General features: G+C 38.5%; 1 protein-coding gene across 8 annotated transcripts in view; it reads right to left on the reverse strand.

Annotated features, from left to right (window-relative positions):
* The window catches only part of PCCA (propionyl-CoA carboxylase alpha subunit), a 419,699-nt gene that overhangs the window by 287,939 nt on the left and 107,101 nt on the right, over positions 1–24,659 (reverse strand). For all 8 annotated transcript variants that reach the window (XM_021715457.1, XM_021715463.1, XM_021715461.1 and 5 more), the window contains exon 7: positions 9,065–9,101. In XM_021715457.1, the coding sequence (XP_021571132.1) occupies positions 9,065–9,101 (37 nt within the window). The remainder of the gene's footprint in view (positions 1–9,064; positions 9,102–24,659) is intronic.

Consider the following 24,659-nt stretch of genomic DNA (forward strand, 5'->3'; position numbering starts at 1 on the left):
ATTTTGCAGATGCCAACAAACTGATTCTAAGTGTATATGGAAAGGAAAAGACCCAGAACAGCCAACATAATATTGAAGGAAAAGAATAAATTCAAAAGACTGACACTACCAAATTCAAGACTTACTAAAAAGCTACAGTAACGAGAATAGCATGGTGCTATCTAAAACAAATTACTCAATGAAATAGACTAGACAGCCCAGAAATAGACCCATGCAAATATAGTCAACTTAACTTTGACAAAGAAACAAAGCCAATTCAATGGAGATAGTCTTTTCAACAAATGGTACAGGAACAACTGGATATTCACATGCAAAATAAAGAATCACAGTCCTTACACCTTTCATAAAAATTAACTCAAAATGGATCTTAGACCCATATAAGCAATGCAAAACCACAAAATTTCTAGAAGAAAATCTAGATGACCTTGATTTAACAATGAGTTTTTACATATAACACCAAAAGCACAATTCATTTAAAAAATAGATAACTTTAGGGCTGGGCACGGTGGCTCAAGCCTATAATCCCAGCACTTTGGGAGGCCAAGACAAGAGGATTGACTGAGTCCAGGGGTTCAAGACCAGCCTGACAACATGGCAAGACCTCATTTCTAAAATAAATTTTAAAAATTAGCTGGGCGTGATGGCATGCACCTGTAGTTCTAGCTACTTGAAAGGCTGAGGTGGAAGGATTGCCTGAACCCAGCAGGTCGGGGTACAGTGGCTGTGAGCATGCCACTGTACTCCAGCCTGGGCAACAGAGTGAGACTCCAACTAAAAATAATAATAAATAAATAAAAATAATAAATGGATAGCTTTCTTAAAATTTAAAACATCTGCTCTGCAAAAGATACTCTTAAAAACATAAAGCCTGTAATCAAAGCACTTTGGGAGGTCGAGGTGAGTGGACTGCCTAAGCCTGCAGGTTCAAGACCACCTGGGCAACTTGGTGAGACCTCATCTCTACAATAAATAAAAAATCAGCCAGATGTGGTAGTGTGCGCCTATAGTTTCAGCTACTTAGAAGGCTGAGGTGCAAGGACCATGGGAGCCCAGCAGGTCGATACTGGGATGGCCCTGAGCATCCCACTGCACTCCAGCCTGGGTGACAGAGTGAGACTCCAACTCAAAAATAATAATAATAAAGACACAAGTCAAAGACTGGGAGAAAATATTTATAAAATACATAACTGTTAAAGAACATGTATCCAAAATACATAGCGCTCTTACAATAACAAAGAGAAAATAAACAACCCAATTTATAATGGACAAAATGTTTGAACCTCAGCAAAGATACACAGAAAGTAAATAAAGAGTATGAAAAGATGTTCAATATCATATATCTTCAGGGAACCATATGTCTTCAACTAAAACAATGATATACTATTACACACCTATTAGAATGGCTAGAATCCAAAACATTTACAACACTAAATGTTAGCAAGAATAAAGAACACCTGAAGAAAGGTTTCCAACCTGAGATTTCTACAGCAAACACTAAAAGAATAAAAATAGAGTATAAATTTTTCATCACAATTGAGGGGAATGGGAGGGAAAATGTAGTAAGAACAAGAGATTTTTTTAATAATCAAAAAGAAAACAGAATCCTAACAATGGAACAAACAAAGCAAAAAAAGCAGATAACATAAATTAAAATAGTAGGAAATACAATAAATGTAAATGGACTAAACTCTCTAGCCTAAAGATGGCCATGCCAGTCAGGCTCGGTGGCTCAGCCTGTAATCCCACGCCTTTGGGAGGCTGAGGTGAGTGGATTGCCTGAGCCCGCGGGTTCGAGACCCGCCTGGGCAGCGAGACCTCATCTCTACAATAAATCAAAAAATCAGCCGGGCGTGGTAGCGCATGCCTGTAATTCCGGCTACTTGGAAGGCTGAGGCGGAAGGATTGGCGAAGCCCAGCAGGTCGAGGCTGCGGTGGCTGGGAGCGGCCACTGCACTCCAGTCTGGGCGACAGAGTGAGACTCCAACTCAAAAAAAAAAAAAAAAAAAGATGGCCATGCCAGTCTGAATAGAAAAAAAAAAAATCCAGCCCATGTACTTACAAGAGATATGCTTAAAACAACAGTTCACTGGTAGATGGAAAAGATAGAGAAAGATACAAGGACAAGATTTTTTAAAAAGCCTGTTTTGGTATGTTAATATCATATAAAATCAGAGTTGAAAGCAAAATTAAAAATTAGTCACTACATTTTTATAAAAAGTAAAATTAGCCATGGAGACACAAGTTGCACTGTAATATACCTATTAACTTACCTTCAAAGGCAAATCCTGACAAGCAAGGAAAAATTAGGAAATCAACTGTTTCAGAAATGGATATATCAAATATTCAAACATATCACTAGATTTGAATATCTCAATAGGTAGGCTTGACTTCTTGAATCATCTATAAAGATGAATCATCTATAAAGATGACATATAATAATTTAAGAATATATATTCTAGCCATTGCTTTTTGAAAGTACTGGCCAGGCCATGTGCTCTTTGAACTATGGCCGCCATGTTTTCTTAGCTTTGGTCCCCTCCCCTACCTTCGAGAGATGAATCTCCTCTCTCTTTCTCTAATTTACTTTCTAAATAAATTATGTTTTCCAATCTAAAAATTTTTTTTTCAAGCACATATGCAATATATATTTAGAGTGACAGATTCCTTGGCCATAAAGCATTTTTCATCAAATCTGAAAAATTCTAAATGAAAAAGATGAAACTGAAAACAAAGCAACTAAGCTAGAAATCAATAATAGTACAAAAAGCTACATTTTATTTCACTGTATATAAATTTTATATCACTAAATAACATAGGATAAAAAAATCTGAAATAATAGAAATTAAAAACACTAAGAAATGAATAATTGTGAAAAACATATATCAAAATTATGAGATATGGTTTTCTGCCCAGATCCCTAGTTACCCCAACTGCTAGAAGTACTGTCAACCAAAAACCAACTTGTCCTCAGCTTTATGCCTAAGGTCTTGCCCTTCCAGGGCAGCCCACATCCATTGCTTAGTTGATGCAAATGTACAAAGGCTCAATCCCCTTGCCCCAATTTGGGACAACTCTATGAATTATCAGCTGAGGCCTTTGTTGAGACAGACTCTCAATTAAATGTCTTCCTCAGTCTAGCTTCCTCCATTCTCCCACAGATGTTGGTCTCAAGATAATTTCCCCCAAGAATATTCCAGAGTCTTCCTCCATAGGATTCCAAACTGTGTTAAGAGGAGAACGTTTGAAAAGCTATTACAGTGATGTAGCTATGAGAAGGCACTAACTTAAACAAAGAAAACAGCAGTAGAAATGGAAAGAAGTGGATAAATTTAAGAACAATTTAGGAGATAATGGTGATAATTTGCAAATTGCAAAACATACATAAGATATACTAGTGGACATCACATCCTGAAGAAGATTTCATTGCTGATTATCAAAACCAAAGCTTCTCCAAATCCTGCCTCACTAACCCGAGACATTACAGATAGAGGAAGCTCAATCAGCCTAGGCAACTGAATAAGGATAGCATAGAACAAAACTCCTCCTTCCCACCCCACAGTCTGACCAACGGGAAGTGAACACATAGAATGAAGAAAAAGTCTTTGTTGTCTAAAGTCACAGCAAAGGGGCAATAAAAACATAGTATGCTCGAGCTCTGATGACCTAATGACAACTGCACAGCCTCAGAACTTAGCACATTACAAGGGTTTTCCAAGGAATCTACTGGGAAATGTGACTGCCATGCACCATGTGGCTACAATGAAAATTTATTTAGCCATAATGTGGCTACTGAAAAATTCCTACTGACAAACAAGAGTGTCTTAAATTTATCTCAATTTTTAAAAATCAAATATTTAATAAAGATTAAGAAGAATTAATAAAAAAGTTAGAACAGGTTACCTCAGGGCTGGGGGTTGGGTGAGAACTGACTTGGAAGAAGAATGAGGGAACACTCAGATAACAGTATGCTCAATATCTTGGTGGGGTTTGTAGTTACACAGATATATGCATATATAAAAATCAACAAATGCAGGCTTAAGATTCATTCATAAATTACTAAATGTAAATATTACATCAAAATAACAGAACAGCACACAAATACTGAATTTGGCTAATGAAATGTATGTTGAAGTATTTAATGGTACTGGTATGTGCGATTTACTTTGAAATGCAAGAGAAATAAGATGGAGTAACATGAACAGATAAGTGATAAAGCAAATCTGGCTAAAAGTTAATAGTGGAATCTGGATGTTGGGTATACAGGTATACGCTATAAAATTCTTTCAAAATGCTATATGATTGAAATATTCCAAAATAAAGTATGTGGGGAAAAGCTAATAAACAAGAAAAATATCTCCAAATCATAAGTACCATGCAGAAATTTTGAATAGGGTTATAAGACAGATTGACTGGGTGGCAATATTAGAGCATCTTTTCTTGAAGACATCATACTTAAGCTAGGATGTGAAAGACTACAAGGAGCTATCTATGTGAAGATATTCGCAAGAGTCTTCCAGGTCCCACCCCCGTCCCCCATCCCCCCCACCCCACCCCAACCCCCGCCACATGTGGTGTGTTCGAGTAAGCCACTGTGACTGAAGTATAGTAGGCGAGGAAGGGAGCAGTATAAAAGGAACCTGGAAAGGCAGGAGTCAAATCACATGGAGTTTGTAGTCAGGGCACAGAACTGTGTGGTTTTACCTAAGTGCAATGGAAAGTCATTAGAGGGTTTAAACCAGGGATGAGGTGAGGTGTGTCCTTGTTCTTTAAAGTTTTCAATATCTCACTGGCAGCTATGTGAAGAATGGCTTTGAAGTGTTTAAGAAATTAAGCACAACGATTGTCATAGTCCTTGCAAAAGGTAATAGTAGCTTGGAGGAGAGAAGTGGAGATGAAGAGAGTGAGTAGTGAATACAGGATCTGATAGTATCTTCTGGTAGATTGACAACAGGATGATGAGGAAATGAGGCATCTAGTCTAGATTCTGTGTTTGGGGCTGACTGAATGGGGTGACATTTACTGAGATGCAGAAATTGTGGGAGAAGCAGGTTTGTAGTATGGTGGACTTGAGGATCAAAAATGTTTTTTTAATTCAAAATGGGCATGATTTATGATTGTAAGAAAGATAAGCAAAGGACAAAAAAAATCAGAATAATCTCTAAGTTGTTAAAGGACAGGTTTCAGATTTACAATTTCTTTTCCTTTCAATAATCAATTTTCACTTGATTGTATTAAGGACCTTTGGTTCAGGGAAAAGATCAAACATAAATGGAAGCCAAGCTCACTGATTACCACTATCTACCACTGAGGTTAAAGATAAACTGAGGATCAATAACCCTGTATCTCTAAAGTTAGATAGGCCGAAGAAAAAAAATCAGGAGTGAGAATGAGGGAGACAAGATGGTCCAAAAAACATACACAGAAGTAATATATTAAGTCTTAACTGTCTCTCACCTCATCAATGATAAGAGACTGTCTGCTTCTTTAATTCCATGTTGAACATGCCTAAGTACCTTACAGTATTTTTCACAAAATAGAAGCTCAAATTTTAGCTCTAATCTTATAATCCCATTAGTACAGACAAAGTATAATAAAAAATCCATGATCTTCAGGCCAAATAAACTTAAATTTAAACCAGGGAACACCACTCAATAGCTCTGTGACCTTGAGCAAATAACTTACCATTCTTAATACTCAGTTTTCTTAAATGTAAATGAAAATATAATTAAACCTAAGAATTAGCATTAGAAACAACATGTTCAAAGTGGCTGACACATAGGGGGACAAAAGCTCCACAAACAGAAGCTACTATTATGTAAAAAAAGAGTTAATGCATCAGTGCTCAATACAGTTAGTTTTCTCTTCTGGCAGCATTGATTCCTGTTTCCAGAGGAGAAATAAAAACATGAAAGAAAAGGGAACCACAGAAAAGAAGATCAATTTCATTTTCACCATGTAACACAGAAAGAAGTAAAAGAGAGAACTCTATAAGTAGGTATGACACATGAACAATCGGCAACTTGCAAATGAATAGGGCCAAAGGTTTGATTATAATTCAGGTGCTAAGAACCAGGAACATATTTTCCCATGGAATCAATGATCAGATTTAACTAAATCATAATTTAGTTAAAATGTGATATATCTCAATAAAATTAGTAGGAAAAAAATGATGTATTATCAAACAATACAGAAAACCAAAAGACTTTAGTAATGTGTAATTTATTTCAGAAGTTAACACTTGAAGGAAAAGGTTTTATGGGAGGTTTCTGTGGTGATTCAGAAGGTGTTTTCAGGGAAATTCCAAAAGCTTTATAAAAGCTGATGACCCTGGTTCTTTATTATCTTTTATTTCACCTCAAATTTTATGGCTTCCCCTTCTTTCAGTATAAGCCAAATACTGGCACTCTTGTACTTAATAGCCATGATGGCGATCATTTATTTCACAAATGAGAGGCAGTAATTGGGGAGAATTAGAAGAAAGGTAGGAAAGAGGAAGAAGTCATAAAGGATGTGCCCAAGTAGAAAGAAAAGAGACTTCGATGGAATTAGGTAACCTCAATGAGGGTGGGGGAGGGGGACGAAAAGGAGGTAAAGCACAACATTAAAATACTCAGGAAGGAAAAAAACTATGAGAACTGGTCAGAGTGGCCTGTCCCTATTAACTAGTTAAACTTAAAGGTCAAAGATTGTAACAAAGGTGCAAGAAAAGGCATGAAAGCAACCACAGTGACCTACAGCTGTCATTTATGCAAGGGAATGAATGCTTCAACTGTGAACTGGAGATTTACAATTCGAAATGTGGCACATGGCCAGGCCACACCTTTAATCCCAGCACTTTGGGAGGCTGAGGTGAGAGAACTGCCTAAGCCCGCAGGTTCAAGACCAACCCGGGCAACTTGGGCGAGATCTCATCTCTACAATAAATCAAAAAATTAGCCAAGCATGGTGGCGCATGCCTGTAGTTCCAGTTTCTTTGAAGGCTGAGGCAGAAGGACCGCCTGAGCCCAGCAGGTCAAGGCTGCGGTGGCCGGGAGCGTGCCACTGCCCTCCAGCCTGGGTGACAGAGTGAGACTCCTACTAAAAAAAAAAAAAAAAGTGTGGCACAGCAATATAACAGGAGATTTTCACCTAGCCCCTTTTAACTTCCCCAAAGTTCTTCTAATATTATCCTTCTTATGAAGAAACTATTATAATAGTATTATTATATCCAATGAGCTAGATAATATCTAAACTAGAACTAGAAAAAGAAACTTTTAAATTTAAAAGTGTACACTAGAATAAAACTAAACTATTTTAGAAAAGTCTCCTTAAAAGCCAGTAGGTATGGCACATGTCTCTTACACAATAAGAAATGCTAGTGGTTTCAAATCACAGACAAAAACTTCTGTTTTTTCCTCAATAAAGAAACCACAGAATCAGTTCCATATAGTCTGATTCATTTAGCAATCTAGCCAATCTTCCTATGAAGTACTGAAATGCTTTTTGGAAATGTTGATGATTCTGAAGAAATTATTAATGAAAAGATGCTGCAGTCAGATAAAATGAGATTTTCTGTGGCCTGGTCTTAAATCCAGGACCTATATCAATGAAAGAGACTTTTTCAAAACAAACAACAAAACACATACAATAATAAGCAAAACCCAAATAATTTAGACAGAGACAACTAGAAATGGGGATGCAAAAAGCCAAGCTGATTTTCAGATCACTAAAGAACTGCTCAGCTAAACTGGCCCATTTGCAAAGAATATACTTAATACAAGCAGTCACTTTCAGACCAATAATCTTTCTGCATATCAAAACTATGCAAAATTTGCCAAATCAAATGCTCTCTAAATTAGAAAATAGCTCTAAAGAATCAGTCTTAATGAGAGATCAGATCTTGTGTGGAGTGCTGAAAAGTTTGAACCAAGGACAGAGGAACACTAAGAGGCTGGGAATTCCTGACCACTCAGCGTTGCCTCATTTTGCTCACCCATACACAAATTTCTGTCAAATATATACAAGTGCTGATTTGATTAATAAAACCATAAGGTTATTTACCAATATTGCTAATCAATGATAACAGCATGCCCTTACGCATTTTCTCAATTAGTAGATGCCAAAAATACAATAGTTCTCATGAGCTCTGGGAATGTTTTTAAAGTTAAAAAGTTGAAAGCACTGCCCCAATACAATTATATCTGCAAGAAAAGCAGTCATTAAAATGTCCCTTGCAGCCGGGCTCGGTGGCTCAGCCTGTAATCCCGCACTTTGGGAGGCTGAGGTGAGTGGATTGCCTGAGCCCACGGGTTCAAGACCCGCGTGGGCAACTTGGCGAGACCTCATCTCTACAATAAATCAAAAAATCAGCCGGGTGTGGTAGTGCATGCCTGTAATTCCGCCTACTTGGAAGGCTGAGGCAGAAGGATCGCTGGAGCCCAGCAGGTCCAGGCTGCAGTGGCCAGGAGCGGCCACTGCACTACAGTCTGGGCAACAGAGTGAGACTCCAACTATAAATAAATAAATAAATAAATAGATACATAGATAGATAGATAAATAGATAGATAAATAAATAAATAGAATATCACTTGATTTACTGTCTACTCCAATTTAGAATATCAAGTTCTAATCTCCCACATTCTACTTTCTCTTTCCTAGCTAGCAAGATTATTAAAGTTGACACCTAACATCTTAGAAAAAGACAAAAACCTGAAGAACCATGTCAAAAATCATATATGTTGTAATCATATATGTCCTTAATTTTAACAAACCACATTCAACTATGTACATGTAATTTGCATTATATCCAATCTTAAGAATTCTTAAGACAATCTTCTTTTAATTAGTCAGTAATTTCATCTTACACAAGAGCTATGTAGAGTTAAGGTCAAGTCACTCTTTAAAAATTTCCTTTAATAACAGAGTATGGTAATTCAACTGATAAATTTTTCCAGAGCAACAATTAATCGAAAACCGAAAACTATTAAAATATTATTTGCTCTATGGGAATTGCTTATTACATGTTTGCTCAACCGTATCTGCTGAAAGACACAGAAACCCTACCAAAGTTAATTTAAGAACTTACCAATTTCCCTTGCAATTCTGACAGCTTCATCTGCATCCTGTAAAAGCAGGAAATGAGACTCAACATTAATCCCATGAGGCATTGCACAATGTCTTTAGGGCAGTCATATATTGCACTACTGTCTCCTCTGATTCATTTAATGTTCAATTTTACAACCTTCTAACCCTTTTCATTCAGAGAAATGTAAAATTAATACCATAAGTGGAATGTAAATTCTACCTCATCATTATTATATTAAGAAACTCAAAGCAGTTTGAAATGAGCTGGCAGGAAGCACTACCAGAATTGCCAATGATTTGGTGCAGTTGCCGGGATTTAATGGCAGAATTTAGATGTTTACAATCAATACTGAATCATAAATCAGATCATTAAAGCTTGTCCACAGCCAGCTTGTTTCTGTCTGATATTTACGTGTCATGTTTTCCTTGATTCTGTCAGCAGGGGGAGTTGATTCTCTATTGTTTGGGAGGAGCTCAATCAATTTCCCAGAAATAAAAAAGCAAATTTCCAGTACCTATAGAATCTATACTATTGTTCAAAAGAATCCCCTCGGTGATCTCTGCTGCCTTTTATGGTTTTGTTAATTTCATCTTTTTTCTAGTACATATTTTATCTTTAGAGCTGCATCTTAATACACAAATTAAAACTTTAATTTCAATGAACCAACTACTGGAGAAAAAAAATTCCAAAAAGCCAAGGAAAGAAAACATCTTCCTAAATAGTCCAAGGTAAGAGGTAGAGTTTATTTGTGTATGGATTAGTTGCTGCTAAATATCAACCAATGTTACTTGTACCTCTCAGAAGTTGAAAAGACAAAAACTTCCCTTAAATTTAAGTAATTTCATTGATCATTAACTCTCACCTAACACACCCAACACAGAACACTCCTGATCCATTTCCCCAAATAACAATAAAAAGAATGTTGAAATCCGAGCCTTCTTGTAAACTTGATTTTTGTAACTCAGTGACATGAACTAAACTATCACAAGGACTGACAATATTGCTTTGAAACCTGTTAATATGCTGTTAATATGACTGAACTTTTAGAAAACAACTGAAAATATTGATGTGAAGTCGGTGTTTTTTAAGTTTTTAAGTTAACATATTTAAAATGTAAAGCAACTCTGTCAGAACCCTCCCCCAAAAAGGGGGGGGGATGTTTATAACTGGTTCATTTATGTCTAATAAAAAAAAAAATCTTCCTTAAAAGTCTTCGGTACCTAATAACATCCCCTGAATAAGGAGGTTGGCAGGGGAAGTTGTCAGAAAAATTTAATTTCCTTTCATTAGCCAGTCTGCTCCACAAATAGGTGCTTGTTAAGTTCAAAGCAGTCCTGAAAGCGACATCAGTTTTAAGTCTTTTTTTTTTTTTAACTCCAAGCAGTCACATCTGCTAATGAGATTTTCCAAATAACAATTGTTTTCAAGTCAGAGATAAATCTATACCTCCCACCCAACGCCCTCCAAAATCAAGGTTTACTGTTTTATTACACCTTGCTGTTTTTGCTGACCCTACATTCTCCAAATTTTAGCTTAAAGGGATAAAAATCCATGAAAAGGGTCGTTTAAGAATGTTAGTGGTTTCCACACATTGAGTTGGAAGGTTCTTTGTTCCAGCCAGTGACAGTTATTGGAGAATACTTCCCCTTAATAGCCTCTCTGTCAGGAAGTGTTAAACCTGCCAAATGCGAACAATTAGTGCCTCTTGAACAAAATCCAGGAAGAGTGATGGCCGATGAAGACTGGATTATAATAAGCCTAGAAGGAAACTTTTAACATTTCTTTCAAACATGATGAGAGAAAATAAACCGCTATCTAAAAAGTTCATTACCTTGAGAGAACAGGCAAATTTTAAAGGATAATTCAAGAATACATTCGTCATATTTTGTCACATATATCTGTACATGTTATAGCTGTGTTGTGTGTATATATAAAGTGATATCTACATTTGCACAACTTACAAAACTTCTTTAACTGCCACAAATCTAACACTTCTGTAAATGCCACAAAACAATCTTATCTTTCAACTTATGAATATGCTTAAATTGTCTGTGATTTTCTATAAGAATCAAATTCTACTAAATGAACTTCCAAGTAAAATCAAATTGTCTTAAAAATCAGCTTTCCGCTTATAACTCATTCATTCCAAAATATTTTATTGAGATCCTATTATGCACTAGATATTAAAACTCTATTATTGGTTTCAATAGCAAACTACTAAATACACTCAGCTCCAGTATGGTCTTCCAGCACATTTAGTTTTATTATCAAGCTATACAAAATTACTTTAGAAGAGATTTCAAAAGTCCCATTTGGCTCCAAATTCAATGGCACTAAGTGACACACAACATTTTGTAAAACTTCTCTGTAACGTAACAGGCAGAAAAGAAATTTTAATAAAACTTTGAATCGACTAGAAAAAGACCAACAATCAACAAAAATAGGCAAAAGATTACATAAGAAATTCACACAAAAAGAATTCCCAAAGGAAAATATATAAAATATGTTCTCCTTATTCATAATTACAGAAATGCAAATTGAAACAATATATCTCACTTCTCATCTAGCAAATTACAATTTGTTAGTGGTCACGAGTGGTGACAAAGGTAAACAAGTACTTCTCACACTACTGGTAAACTAGAAAATGGTGCGATCTTTTATTATTTTTTATTTTTATTTTGAGTTGGAGTCTCACTCTGTCACCCAGACTGGAGTGCAGTGGCCGCTCTCGGCCACCGCAGCCTCAACGTGCTGGGTTCCGGCGATCCTTCCACCTCAGCCTTCCGAGTAGCTGGAACTACAGGTGCGCACTACCATGCCCGGCTAATTTTTTTGATTTTATTGTAGAGATGAGGTCTCGCCAAGTTGCCCAGGCAGGTCTCGAACCCGCGGGTTCAGGCAATCCACACACCTCAGCCCCCAAAGCGTGGGATTACAGGCTGAGCCACCAAGCCCGGCTTTTTTTTTTTTTTTTTTTTAAAGAAATTGTTTGCATCTGTCAAGCATTTGAGGACATGTTTATCGTTTGATCCAGAAATTTTACTCAGGGAAGTTATTCTATAGATAAATCTGTATATTATATATATGTGTGTGTGTATATACACATACACACACACACACACACACACACACACACACACACCACATGCATGCACACAGAAGGACAAATAAAGAAATTTATTATTTTCAATTTGTTGATGATGCTTTAATAAGAAAAAAAGTCCAAAACACAATTTAACAGGCTGGTTGGTGCCTGTCAAAGGGACTGATACCACAAATGGTATATCCATGAAATGAAATATTATATAGTCTTAAAGAGAATACAGTTGTTCCATATGTTCTTATTCATCCATTTATATATTAATTCAATAACTATTTATCCAGCACCACAACATGAAATAGTTTCTATCCTCATAGAGCTTACTATAGCCTATAGTAAGCTCCATGAGTATTGCCTAATGAGAGAAACAGAAAATAGAGTAAACAACAAATCACTGAGAATTAAAATGTATGTTTCATGCAAAGAGTACCAAATTAGAGAACAAGAGACCATTCTCTGCTTTAGACTGACTATTCAGAAGGGGCCCTGCGCAAGTAAAATTTTAAACCTGAGGATAAAACCAGCAGCTGCCATGGAAAGATTAGGGCAAAGGGATTCTAGACAGAAGGAATAACTTGTACGAACCCCAGGTGAGGAAGGTATTTAATATGGAAAGAAGGTCCATGAAGCCAAAGCTGAAACAAGGTAATAAGAAGTAGCAGAAAAGCACAAGACGCATAAACAAAGAAGATGTGGCCTTGTCCAACCATGCCCTGTTCTGGCTTGGACAGTATGGTCCTGCCCTAGCATAGAAGGCACTGTCCAGGCATGGAAGGCATGGCCCTGCTCAGGTCCAGGTTTATGGGATGCTGGACAGAGTCCCAAGTGCCTTAGTTCCATACAGAGGCGATGATGAATCACAATCAATTTTTATTCTTAGCACTCTAAAGATAAGCAAAATAAAGTGGGGGGAGGGGTAGTACATATAGTACACCCTTAGCTACATTAAGACAGAAATACACATTTGAATGTACATGAAAGTTTATGTAGGGACAGTTACAAAAAACTTAACTTGAGTTACTGCTCAAGGATAGGATGGAGAGTTGGGGGAAAGCAGGAGCTTTTATTTAAGATTGTATGCCCAGCCGGGTGATCAAACCTGTGATCCCAGCACTTTGGAAGGCCAAGGCGAGAGGATTACCTGAGCTCACAGGTTCGAAACCAGCCTAGGTAACTTGATAAGATCTCGTCTCTACAATAAATAAAAACATAAGCTGGGCATGGTAGTGGGCGCCTATAGTTCCAGCTACTTGGAAGGCTGAGGCGGAAAGATTGCCTGAGCCCAGCACGTCAAGGCTGCGGTAGCTGTAAGCATGCCACTGCACTCCAGCCTGGGTGACAGAGGAAGACTCCAACTCAAAAAACATTGTACATCCTCAGACACATGCTGAACTTTTTTTTAGGAATCATACATCCACAATTCATACTTTCATAGTCTACAAATTAAATCAGCCATGCTTGAAAGTGTTTTTCAGATTATCTAATTAATGATTTCCAGAGTATTAAACGTTATCCAGACAAAGCAGTATTCCTCCCAAATCCATTTATATTTTCCAAGACTTTGCATTGCTTCAGAAACAAGCTCAAGTTCTAACTTGGTTTCAATACTTGATCCCACCTAAGCCACCGGTCTTAGCCCTGCTCACCTGGTCCTCCACCCTCCAACCCACATCCGAGGCACTCTCCCAGGCTTGGTGCATCCTACTCAGTCCAGCCAGGAACTCTCTCCTCTTTCACCTCCTCCTCCCACACCAGCTCTTACTCCAACAGGTCATGTACTGGGCCCAGAAGACACAGGAGGGAACAAGAAAGGCACCAACCCAACTGGCAGGTAGTTTACAGGCTGGGGGAAAGACATACCTTAACTAGGGCTACACAGCAGCTACGAAGCAATTACTGAGGGGTACATTAGGTAGCAGTTGTGAAGAGGGCATGTGGCAACAGGGAATCTCTAATTCAAAAACAGATTCCTGGAAACCTCAGGTATGACAACTTTCTTTCTATTTTTTTTTTTGAGTTGGAGTCTCACTCCATTGTCCAAGCTGGAGTGCAGTGGCACATCGATGGACACCCCAGCATTGATTTTCTGAGTTCATGCAATCCTTCTGCCTTAGCCTTCCAAGTAACCAGAACAGGTGCACACTACTATGCCCAGCTAACTTTTTGATTTATTGTAGAGATGAGGTCTCGCTGCCCAGGTGGGTCTCGAACCCACGGGCTCAGGCAATCCACTCACCTCAGCCTCCCAAATGCGCGGGATTACAGGCTGAGCCACCAAGCCCGGCTACTTTCAAAGGGCTTGGTGAAAAACAGTCAGGGCAGCTGAACCTGGAGAGAGAGGTCACGGCGATATTACAGGCCACAGCAAAGAGACTGAACTCCAGCCAGCAGAAGGAGATGCAGGGCCTCACTCCGGTTGCATTCTGAAGAATTCTGGTGTATCATTTACTTCTTTATCATGTACATTGCCTGCCTTTATCCACTGCATTAAAATTTAAGCTCCAAAGGGGCAGAAGTCTCTGTCTAAATGGTTCAGTGATGTATTTCAAATGCATAGAACAGCGCCTAGCACACAGTAGTTGTTCAATCAACAGTTGCCAAAGGAATGACTGAAGGCATGAACAAATGAATGAATACTTTGAGAGGCAAGAGAGATCTGAAGAGTCTGGGAGCAACAGTCTAGGTGAAAGAGGAATGACCATTCCCTCTGACTCAGGGGCCAGGCTTCCAGTTTCACCTAGTACCACTTTCTTTAAGAAGTCCTCCAATCCATCCACATCGGCTGAGATGCATTGCTGTGTGATCACATATACCCTTGTCCTGCAATGATGGCAGTCCCCATCACGCCTAGTCATAGAGGGCAATGACTAGCTCTGTCTTGCTCTCTTCTGAATCCCCAGAACTTAGCAAATTGATATGATCAACACATCTGTTCAATGAATAAACAACTATCAGTTTCCATCAAATAAGTCTGTTTGAATAAACAACTATCTATCAGTTTCCATCAAATAAGTCTTAGGATAAAGACAAATCTCATAAATGTCAACAGAACTATTCATCTCCAGAGCAGCAATTTTATAAGTGAATAGACTTATAAGCAAAGTACACTCAACACTCAATGAAATACTGTTGACATTGGGCAAAGCCAAGCCCAATATTTATCCTTGTCATCGAACTCTCAGACAAGCACTTTTTCCATTGCATCAGGCAATTTCCAAAGTTTGAAATTTAGGTTTCATAAAACCTAATCCTTAAAAAAAAAAAAATGCTACTCTATAGTTTTAAGTAAAGAATTTCATTAGGGGAAAAAAACAAACTCTATATGGCAATAAGTTTTCAAATTGAAACACTACAAGTTCAAGTTACATTAAAAAGCAATAGAAAGCAGGTTCATTTCAATGTATAGACATTAAACTTTATTTTATCAAATATATTCTGTCCTTCATTTATATAAAACAAATCTCTTCTAAGGAAAACACCATTACTTCTTCACAAATACAACTTGGCAGTGTTTGAAGAAAAAGGGAGTTTGATTCCACTTAATACTCTAGAACATTCTTAAGACAGTGCTCACATCTATTAACTACATGACATATAATACAATATATAAAAGGGCTTAAAACAGTAGATTCTGTTAAAGTATTGTTCAATATAACAATTATATATATATATATATATTTTTTTTTTTTTTGAGTTGGAGTCTTACTCCGTCGCCCAGACTGGAGTGCAGTGGCAGTGGCGTGCTCCCAGCCACCACAGCCTTGACCTGCTGGGCTAATGCGATCCTTCCGCCTCAGCCTTCCAAGTAGCTGGAACTACAGGCATGCACCATCACACCCGGCTAATTTTTTTATTTTGTGTAGAGATGAGGTCTCACCAAGTCGCCCAGGCTGGTCTCAAACCAGTGGGCTCAGGGAATCCTCTCACCTCAGCCTCCCAAAGTGCTGAGATTATAGGCATAAGCCACCTCACCCAGCCAATATTCTATAATTTATGGAAAGAAAGTTTCTAACAGGTGGGACAATAATCCCCCAAAATGGAAGGAAAGTTAAATGCAAAAAATTTCAGCAGCAGGAAAAAAACTAATTTGATGCTTATTCCCTCATACAATTTTCATCTAAAGTATTTAGAATATTTTTGCTTTCATATCAAAAGCAATAAAGTTGAGAAAAAGTACAAAAATAAATAAAAATATGCCAGCAAAATGCTTAAATAATAATATTCCTGATAATATTTCAAATAAGGAGGTGGGAAAAAACAACAGCTCAATGATGTCATTTTATTATATTCTTCTAAGCAATAAAAATCTTTGTGGTCCATTCTTTCTGTAATCCCAGCCCTTCCTGAGGAAAAGCACACTCAGATTCTGAAGTTATTTAATTCTCATGAGCCCCAATGAGGAAAGAACTACAGGAAAGTATTAAATATGTAACCCCAAAATAGCAGTTGGAGAAATGGAGAAAGAGGAAAGAAACTGAGAGAACCAGTACCTATTTATTTTATTCCTCTATTACAACACAGCTCACATCAAGTGAGCTCTGTCATCCAATTCAAGAATAATAACAATAAAAAGTACTGCTTTACTGTGAATATGATGGAAGCAGTGGATGATACTATGAAAAACAACTAAATGGTAGTTAAAAGCAAACACAAAAGTGTAAAAAGAGTTAACAAAAATCTGGCGCCTTTTCTGCAAGCCTGACTTGTTAAAACTCTAGAACATCTACATGTGAGGCAACAAGTCTAACAGCTAAGAGTGCAGGTGCGAGAGCCAGAAGGCTTGGGCTCCAATATGGACCCTGTGCCAGTGATCAAGTTACTAGTGTGCCACTTTGGTATGTGGTTTCCTCATCCGTAAAATGGACATAATTATAGTATCTACCTAATAGGATTATTGAGAAGATGAAATTATTTAAGACTGAAATATACTAGAACAGTACCAGGCAACCAATTAACGTTAGCAATCTGTGATAAGATGGGAAGCCCACCACCCCAAACTACAAGCTTGTTCCTTCCCTGCCTGGCCTTAGTTATTGTATCCTGTGTCATTACTCATTCTCAGAATCTATGCAACACAGAACTAATCCTGGCACTACAATACTGAAGCAAAAACATATACTTCATCTCTTATAACACACTGGATTCAACGATCTGTTAAGTCATGATTGCTGGTGGAAGGGAAATTGGTCAGGGAAGAGTAGGAAACACCGCAACAAAGACAGGTGAATTCAAATCATTCTCCCAGATGCTAAACACCCAATATACTCTTATGGTGAGTTAGTGTCAACACTGACTCTACCACCATGATTCAGAATGCTCCTCTCCTTTCTTACTTGCCGCTTACCAACTTTTACTCATTCATATGGAAGCCACCAGGAGTTTACTTTCCTCAGCTGGTTCTACAACCGAAGCAGTGACGGTTTTTGTGCACACATGCACGTGTACACACACACGCACGTGTACACACACACATGGGTTATTTGTTTCACGACTTTATAGGTAAGACCTATATCTGTACAGAAAAAGTCATCTTCAAACTATTCTGCATTCATATATAAAGCAAAGCAGAAACTTCAACAATCCTGGACTCAGAAATGGCTTCCAACTGACTAGATTTTCCATTTAAAGTCAGGCAGAAGACTCTGTTCTAATATACTTTCAAATCTTTCTAAAATTTAGTACTTTTCTATCATTTTAAAAACAGCACAGTAAACATAATTGAGTCCTTTTTTTTTTTTTTTTTGAGTCAGAGTCTCACACTGTCGACCAGGCTAGAGTGCAGTGTCGACCAGGCTCACAGTCACCCCAGTGTACACCTGCTGTGTGCCAGCGATCCTTCTGCCTCAGCCTTCCAAGTAGCCAGAACTACAGGCGCGTGCTACCACACCCGGCTAATTTTTTATTTATTGTAGAGATGAGGTTTTGCCAAGTTGCCTGGGCTGGTCTTGAACCCTCAGGCTTAGGCAATCCACTCATCTTGTGCGGGGGTCCCGCCCCGCAAGGGTCGTGAGATTTTTTGAAGGAGAGACGGATAGGTGAAAGACGAAAATATTATACTCGGATACCTGTTTTTTGAACAGATGACAATTTAATGTTAGTTAAGGGAAAGTTTTTATATTATTTGTAAAGGGGCAAGACAAAGAAAATTTTTTTATGTATATATTTTTTACAAGTTATCACCATCTAGTGGTTTTAGCAATAAACAAGCCAAGAACCCTGTAAACATTCAGATAATGAGTCTTATTTATAAGGCCAAAGATGATAGTTTTAGTTTAAAGTCCCAAATTACAGTCTTTGAACTGTTTTCAGAAAGTTTAGCAGTAGTCTTTTTGGGGGGGCTTTATGGCCTTCAGAGTTTTGTAATCGCCTTTCTTGTCCAGGTGTCTTTGTTACTTTTCTTTTATCTTGTAGTGTTTGTTTTTAAAGAAAACTCAAAAGAAGTTTTTAGTAATGTTTTCCAGGCCCCCAAGGTTGTTTTTTGTCTTTAGCTATGTTATCATAAAAGTGTCTGATTAGTATATTATGAGTTTAGTGAAAACCCACTCTATTAATGTTAACTTAGAGTTTTAACTATTGAATTAAGTAAAAACCTTAACAATTAATCTTTATCTTAAGTCAGTGAAAACAGTGTTATAAATCATCCACATAACTCCTATATAAGTGTTAGAACTTATAATGAATTCATAATGAACTTACTATAAACTTGTGCTTCTAAAACACCTTATGTCTAAACACTAAACTACATAATTCTAAATCAAATAAGGAGTATACCTATACCATTTATTACTTAAGCAATATCTAGTAACTTATAACCAAGTGAAAGAAAGCATTCTTGATGTGCTTCAGAGTTTAACCCTTGCATATGTTAGAAAAGGCCAAGTGGCATAGTGGGAAAATGGAAAAATGAACCATGACATTCTCAGGTTAGCTGTGAGTACTTCGCATAAACATGCCATTTTCTTCTTCCACGACTGCACAGAATTTCTTCAGCCGTACCAACAGCAAGGATGGAAGATAGAAGGGCCTCAGCTGCCCAGACTCGCTCTGCAGCTGGGGGTCCTCAGCGCACCTGGACTTTGTCAATCAGGCGGGCCTCCAAGGCTGGCTCCCAACAATCTTGGCCTCCCAAAGTGCTGGGATAACAGACTAAACCTCCAAGCCTGGCCAAGACCTTTTTTTCAAAAATATAAAGCTGTTGATGCATCATAAGGAAAATCAAGTAGTTATTCTTGGTTTAGCAGTGACAAATATACTGATGTTTAATATTATACTTTTGAATTGCTAAGACACAGCTTGTTTTCAATTTTTTTTTTTTTTGAGTTGGAGTCTCACTCTGTCGCCCAGACTGGCGTGCAGTGGCCGCTCCCGGCCACCACAGCCTTGACCTGGACTCCAGTGATCCTTCCGCCTCAGCCTTCCAAGTAGCTGGAACAACAGGCACGCACGACCACGCCCGGCTAATTTTTGAATTTATTGTAGAGATGAGGTGTCGCCAAGTTGCCCAGGTGGGTCTCAAACCCACGGACTCAGGCAATCCACTCACCTCAGCCTCCCAAAGCGTGGGATTACAGGCTGAGCCACCGAGCCTGGCTTGTTTCCAATATTTTTAGGTTTGATTTTTGGGTTTTTAAAAATGATTTCCCTCACACTGGCCTTTTTGTTGCTATTTGTCTCCTTCTGCTAAGGCATGAATACAGTTTTAAAAATCTGGTTAATTAGGTGATAAACACAATTACTACGGTAAACCTACACTGCCTAATTTATAAAACTCATTCAAATACATGACTGTACTCTGTGGTGTAAATGGTATTACTATTTCCTCTTAATGAAATGAGAACCCAGAGACATTAAATGGGTGTCTTCCAAAACTGCTGTGTTAATAGGTATTACTTAGCAATATAACCATCAGCGATTCCCATCCCTGCTTCACACCTGACATCCAGCAGCTCACACAGTCCTCTAGATTTCACTTCCACCTTCTTTCTTCTTTATTAACACCACCACGTTGCTGCACAAGAACACTTGATTTTAGGCCCCTGTCATTTCTTTCCTGATTGAAGGAAGAGGATCCTAATTTGTCTACCAACTTCAAGTTTTTTCCTGCTCCAATCCATTATCCACACAGCAAACCAAAATAAATTTTCTAAGTCCACAATTCTATCACGTTAACTTTCCTGCATGGAAGTATTCAGAGGCTCCCAAAGCCACAAGAATCGCCTCCAAATCAGTCTGCATAGCATTCAAGGTCATATATATCCTTATCTTAGTTTTCTCTCTCGCTCCCTCTCCTACTGCAGTCTGTCACACTGCACACCAGCAGTTTTCCAGAGCTCCCATTGTCTCTCAGCTCCAAGTTCTTACAGTAAGATGTCTTCACTAACAACAGAGCTGTGTCCCATCATCACTACCACTTTTTAGCTGATTCACTGCTACTCAGATAAGCATCATACCTATCACTTCCATTGGAAAATCTGCAATGACATCCTAAAATTAGGCTGCATGTCCCATGCACCCTGAGCTTAGCATTATTGAAATGTATGAATTTGCCAGAATACTTGCAAGTTTCTCCAAGAGGGCTTTTAACTCTTTGAAATCATGATCTGTGGCAAGCTACTCTTTGCTAAGAAAAAAAAATGAGCTGGATTCCAGTTCCTGTCTTCTAAAATCTTCATGTGTAATACTCTTTGCTCTCAAGTTCCTGAGATCAAGCTAAAATAGATGTTGACTAAAACTAGCCTTGTTAAAGCCAAATATCTGGCCAGGTATGGTGGCTCACACCTGTAACCCCAGCATGCTATGGAGGGAGGATCGCTTACATCCAGGAGGGCGAAGCTGCAGTGAGTTATGATCACGTCACTGCACGCCAGCCTGGGTAACAGAGTAAGACCTTGTCTCTTAATTTAAAAAAACAAAAAAACAAAAAAAAAAACCTTGACACTAAATGACTACTTGAGAATTACATTTAAAACAGTTTCTGGCCGGGCTCGGTGGCTCAGCCTGTAATCCCAGCACTTTGGGAGACCAAGGTGAGAGGATTGCCTGAGCCTGTGGGTTCAAGACCCACCCAGGCAACTTGGCAAAACCTCGTCTCTAACAATAAATTAAAAAAAAAAAAAAATTAGCGGGTCGTGGTAGCGTGCGCCTGTAGTTCCAGCTACTTGGAAGGCTGAGGCGGAAGAATCACTGGAGCCCAGCAGGTCGAGGCTGCAGTGGCCGAGAGCGTGCCACTGCACTCCAGTCTGGGCAACGGAGTGAGACTCCAACTCAAAAAAAATAAAATGAAATAAAAAATAAAAATAAAATAAAATAAAACATTAGTTTCTCTCTAGTGAAAAGAATTATTCAAGAACTGAATAACAAGCCACAAAGGAAACAGAAGACCACTAAAGTATTGTACACAATGCTTTTAAAGGATGTGGATAAACTGTCTCCATATAACTATAACACCCAAAATATTCAAATAAGAAAGAAACAAAAGTTTGAAGGAGAAATATAACAAATTAAAACTGGTGACAATTACTTGGGGAAAAAAAGTAGAACATAGTCATCAAGAAAAAGAATTTAGTCTTAAAAATACTACAGACTAATTTTAGCCGGGCACAATGGCTCCTGACTATAATCCCAACACTTTGGGAGGTGGAGGTGAGAGGATTGCCTGAACCCAGGGGTTTGAGACTAGCCTGGGCAACTTGGTGAGACCTTGTCTTTACAATAAATAAAAAAACCAGCTGGATGTGGGGGTACGTGCCTGTATTTCTAGCTACTTGAAAGGCTGAGGTGGAAGGATTGCCTGAGCCCAGCAGGTCAAGGCTGCAGTGCCCATGAGCGTGCCACTGCACTCCAGGTTGGCAACAGAGTGAGACTCCAACTCAAAAAAAACCCAAAAAAAACAACTACAGACTAATTTCAAAGAAACTATGGGTTTTTAAAAAGATAGAACTATCTATACTATAATTACTATATGTACTCTGTCAATGCAAAGCTGTTGTGAACACAGTTGCCAAAACCATGAGATATTCCAAAATTTTGCATTATTTATCTCCATCAGCAAACCTCTATCTGTATATATACCCTTAAATGTAATCATCTACCCAGTAGATCTAAACTATGAAATGTGAACAATGTGGCTTCAAATGAATGTGGAATTACTACACAAGAAAACTGATTTAATAGCCAAATTCAAAAGAAAAGTATGTATAGCCTCTGTATCAGAAATAAAAGCAAACTATAAATAAAACTAGTATTAAAAATTATTTCCGCCGGGCTCGGTGGTTCAGCCTGTAATCTCGTGCCTTTGGGAGGCTGAGGTGAGTGGATTGCCTGAGTCCGTGGGTTCGAGACCCACCTGGGCAGCAAGACCTCATCTCTACAATAAATCAAAAAATCAGTCAGGCATGGTAGCGCATGACTGTAATTCCAGCTACTTGGAATGCTGAGGCGGAAGGATTGACGGAGCCCAGCAGGTTGAGGCTGCGGTGGCCAGGAGAGGCCACTGCATTCCAGTCTGGGCAACAGAGTGAGACTCCAACTCAAAAAAAAAAAAAATTATTTCCACTGGGTGTGGTGGCTCACACCTGTAACTTCAGTACTTTGGAAGATAGAGGCAAGAAGACTGCCTGAGTCCAGGGGTTTGAGACCAGCCTGGGCAACTTGGCAAGACTTCGTCTCTACAATAAATCAAAAAATGAGCTGAACATGGTGGTGCAGGCCTGTAGTTCCAGCTACTTGGAAGGCTAAGGTGGAAGGATCACCTGAGCCCGGCAGGTCAAGGCTAAAGTGGCTGTGAGTATGGCACTATACTCCAGCCTGGACAACAGAGTAAGACTCCTATTCAAAAAAAAATTTTTTTATTTCCTAGAGAAACAAAAGAGCACTTTAAAAAAATAATTTTTGAATCCACTTCTGAAAACTATAGCTTTCAGGTTACCTGTGACTTAACTAATTAATTCAGAAATAGCTGTTAAGAACCATGTACCAGGGTTAAAGTTAACACAGATAATGAGAATCAATTATTATTTGAGAGTGTGACAGGATGTTACAAAACATCTAAAGCATACAAGCAGAGAAACTGAAAAGATTTCTTTCACTTTCTACTTTTCCATATTTTCCACATTTATTAGAACAGAGACTATAAATTAAAGCAGCCACCCTCAGAAGACTACCAAAATAGCCTGTTGAACAAGCTAAACCAAGTTTATTATTCATTGCAGTAAATGACACCATCACTTTCAGGTAATCTTGTCACTGAGTTCTGTTCAAGACCCACTCAAGATCCTAGATTCAGCAACTGCACGCGCCTCTGAAGCCCACTGGGATCTCAGGAGTCTCTCCATCCACAGTGGTGAGGTAAGTCTCACATTGGGCAGAGCTACAATTTCCTTTTCAAGAACACTAGGAATGAAGAACCCTTTAATTTTCTGATCAGATTTGAAAACATCTAATTTTGGAGGAAACCTTCCTTATTATTAACATAATGTCCTCAATATCTTTTGTTCCAAGGCCATAAGTCAAAGTTCACATGGAAGAAGAGAGGCATAGGGTCCAATAAGTCCAACTTCATGCTGGCTCCAAAGTCAGTGAGTTCAGGTGGCTTCATCAGACCAGCATCCACACAGAACAAAGTTTGCCTGGGAACCTTGAGTACGTTCCTCCCTCTGGACTTGTTTTGTTTATGGAAGTCTCGGTCTGCGAGAGATCTTAAATCTTAAACCAACAAGGCACCGCACATTGTCAGGTTGGCGTTAGAAATGGGCAACCATTAAGCTGGGAGCCCAAGACATGAGAGGCACAGAAAATATGTTCAATATGCCCTTATGAGACCCACGGATTTGGTTCAGGCTAAGTCTGCGGTCTGAGTGAGACTTCTGCCCTTCAATGCATTAAATCTGTAACTCAAATTCATGTGCTTATCCTTCTAAATGGCATCATTTTACCAAAGATAGTTTAGAAGGGTGGAATAAGAGGGGGAAATAAAAAGATCTATTGGAAAAGGGGAATAGGAAGACCCTGAGAGTGACTTGAAATCTCCAATCACATAGAAAGCCAGGAAGGCTTCAGAAAACTGGACAGGGTCTTTTGGAGGGTACCACCAAAATCCTTCCTGTGAAAACAGGAACTAATCCAGTTGTGCTAGTAGTAAAAGAATAAGCCCATAGAAGACTCCCAGAATGGGCTCTTTGCTGCCCTTAGGAAGCATTTAGGAGTAGGACCTGAAGTGACTCCAGCTCCCCTCCTCACTCCTTGTGATCAGCCTTAAGAGAAAATAGAAAATTCCATAAATAAATGAAAAACTGGCTGGGAAAGAGTCACATGGTCTGACTGTAAACGCTATACTTCCCATTTCGAAAAGACCCAAAATAAGCTGATGGCCTTAGAGATAAAACTAGATGCTCCCACACTCCAGAAATTAAACACCAGTGTTTCAATAAAGACACCTACAGATTTTGTGTGTGTGTGTGTGTGTGTGTGTGTGTGTGTGTGTGTGTTTTTTTTGAA

Source organism: Carlito syrichta, unplaced genomic scaffold (genome assembly GCF_000164805.1).
Source record: "Carlito syrichta isolate Samal-C Ts95f unplaced genomic scaffold, Tarsius_syrichta-2.0.1 Scaffold307134, whole genome shotgun sequence".
Classification (NCBI taxonomy): Eukaryota; Metazoa; Chordata; class Mammalia; order Primates; family Tarsiidae; genus Carlito; species Carlito syrichta.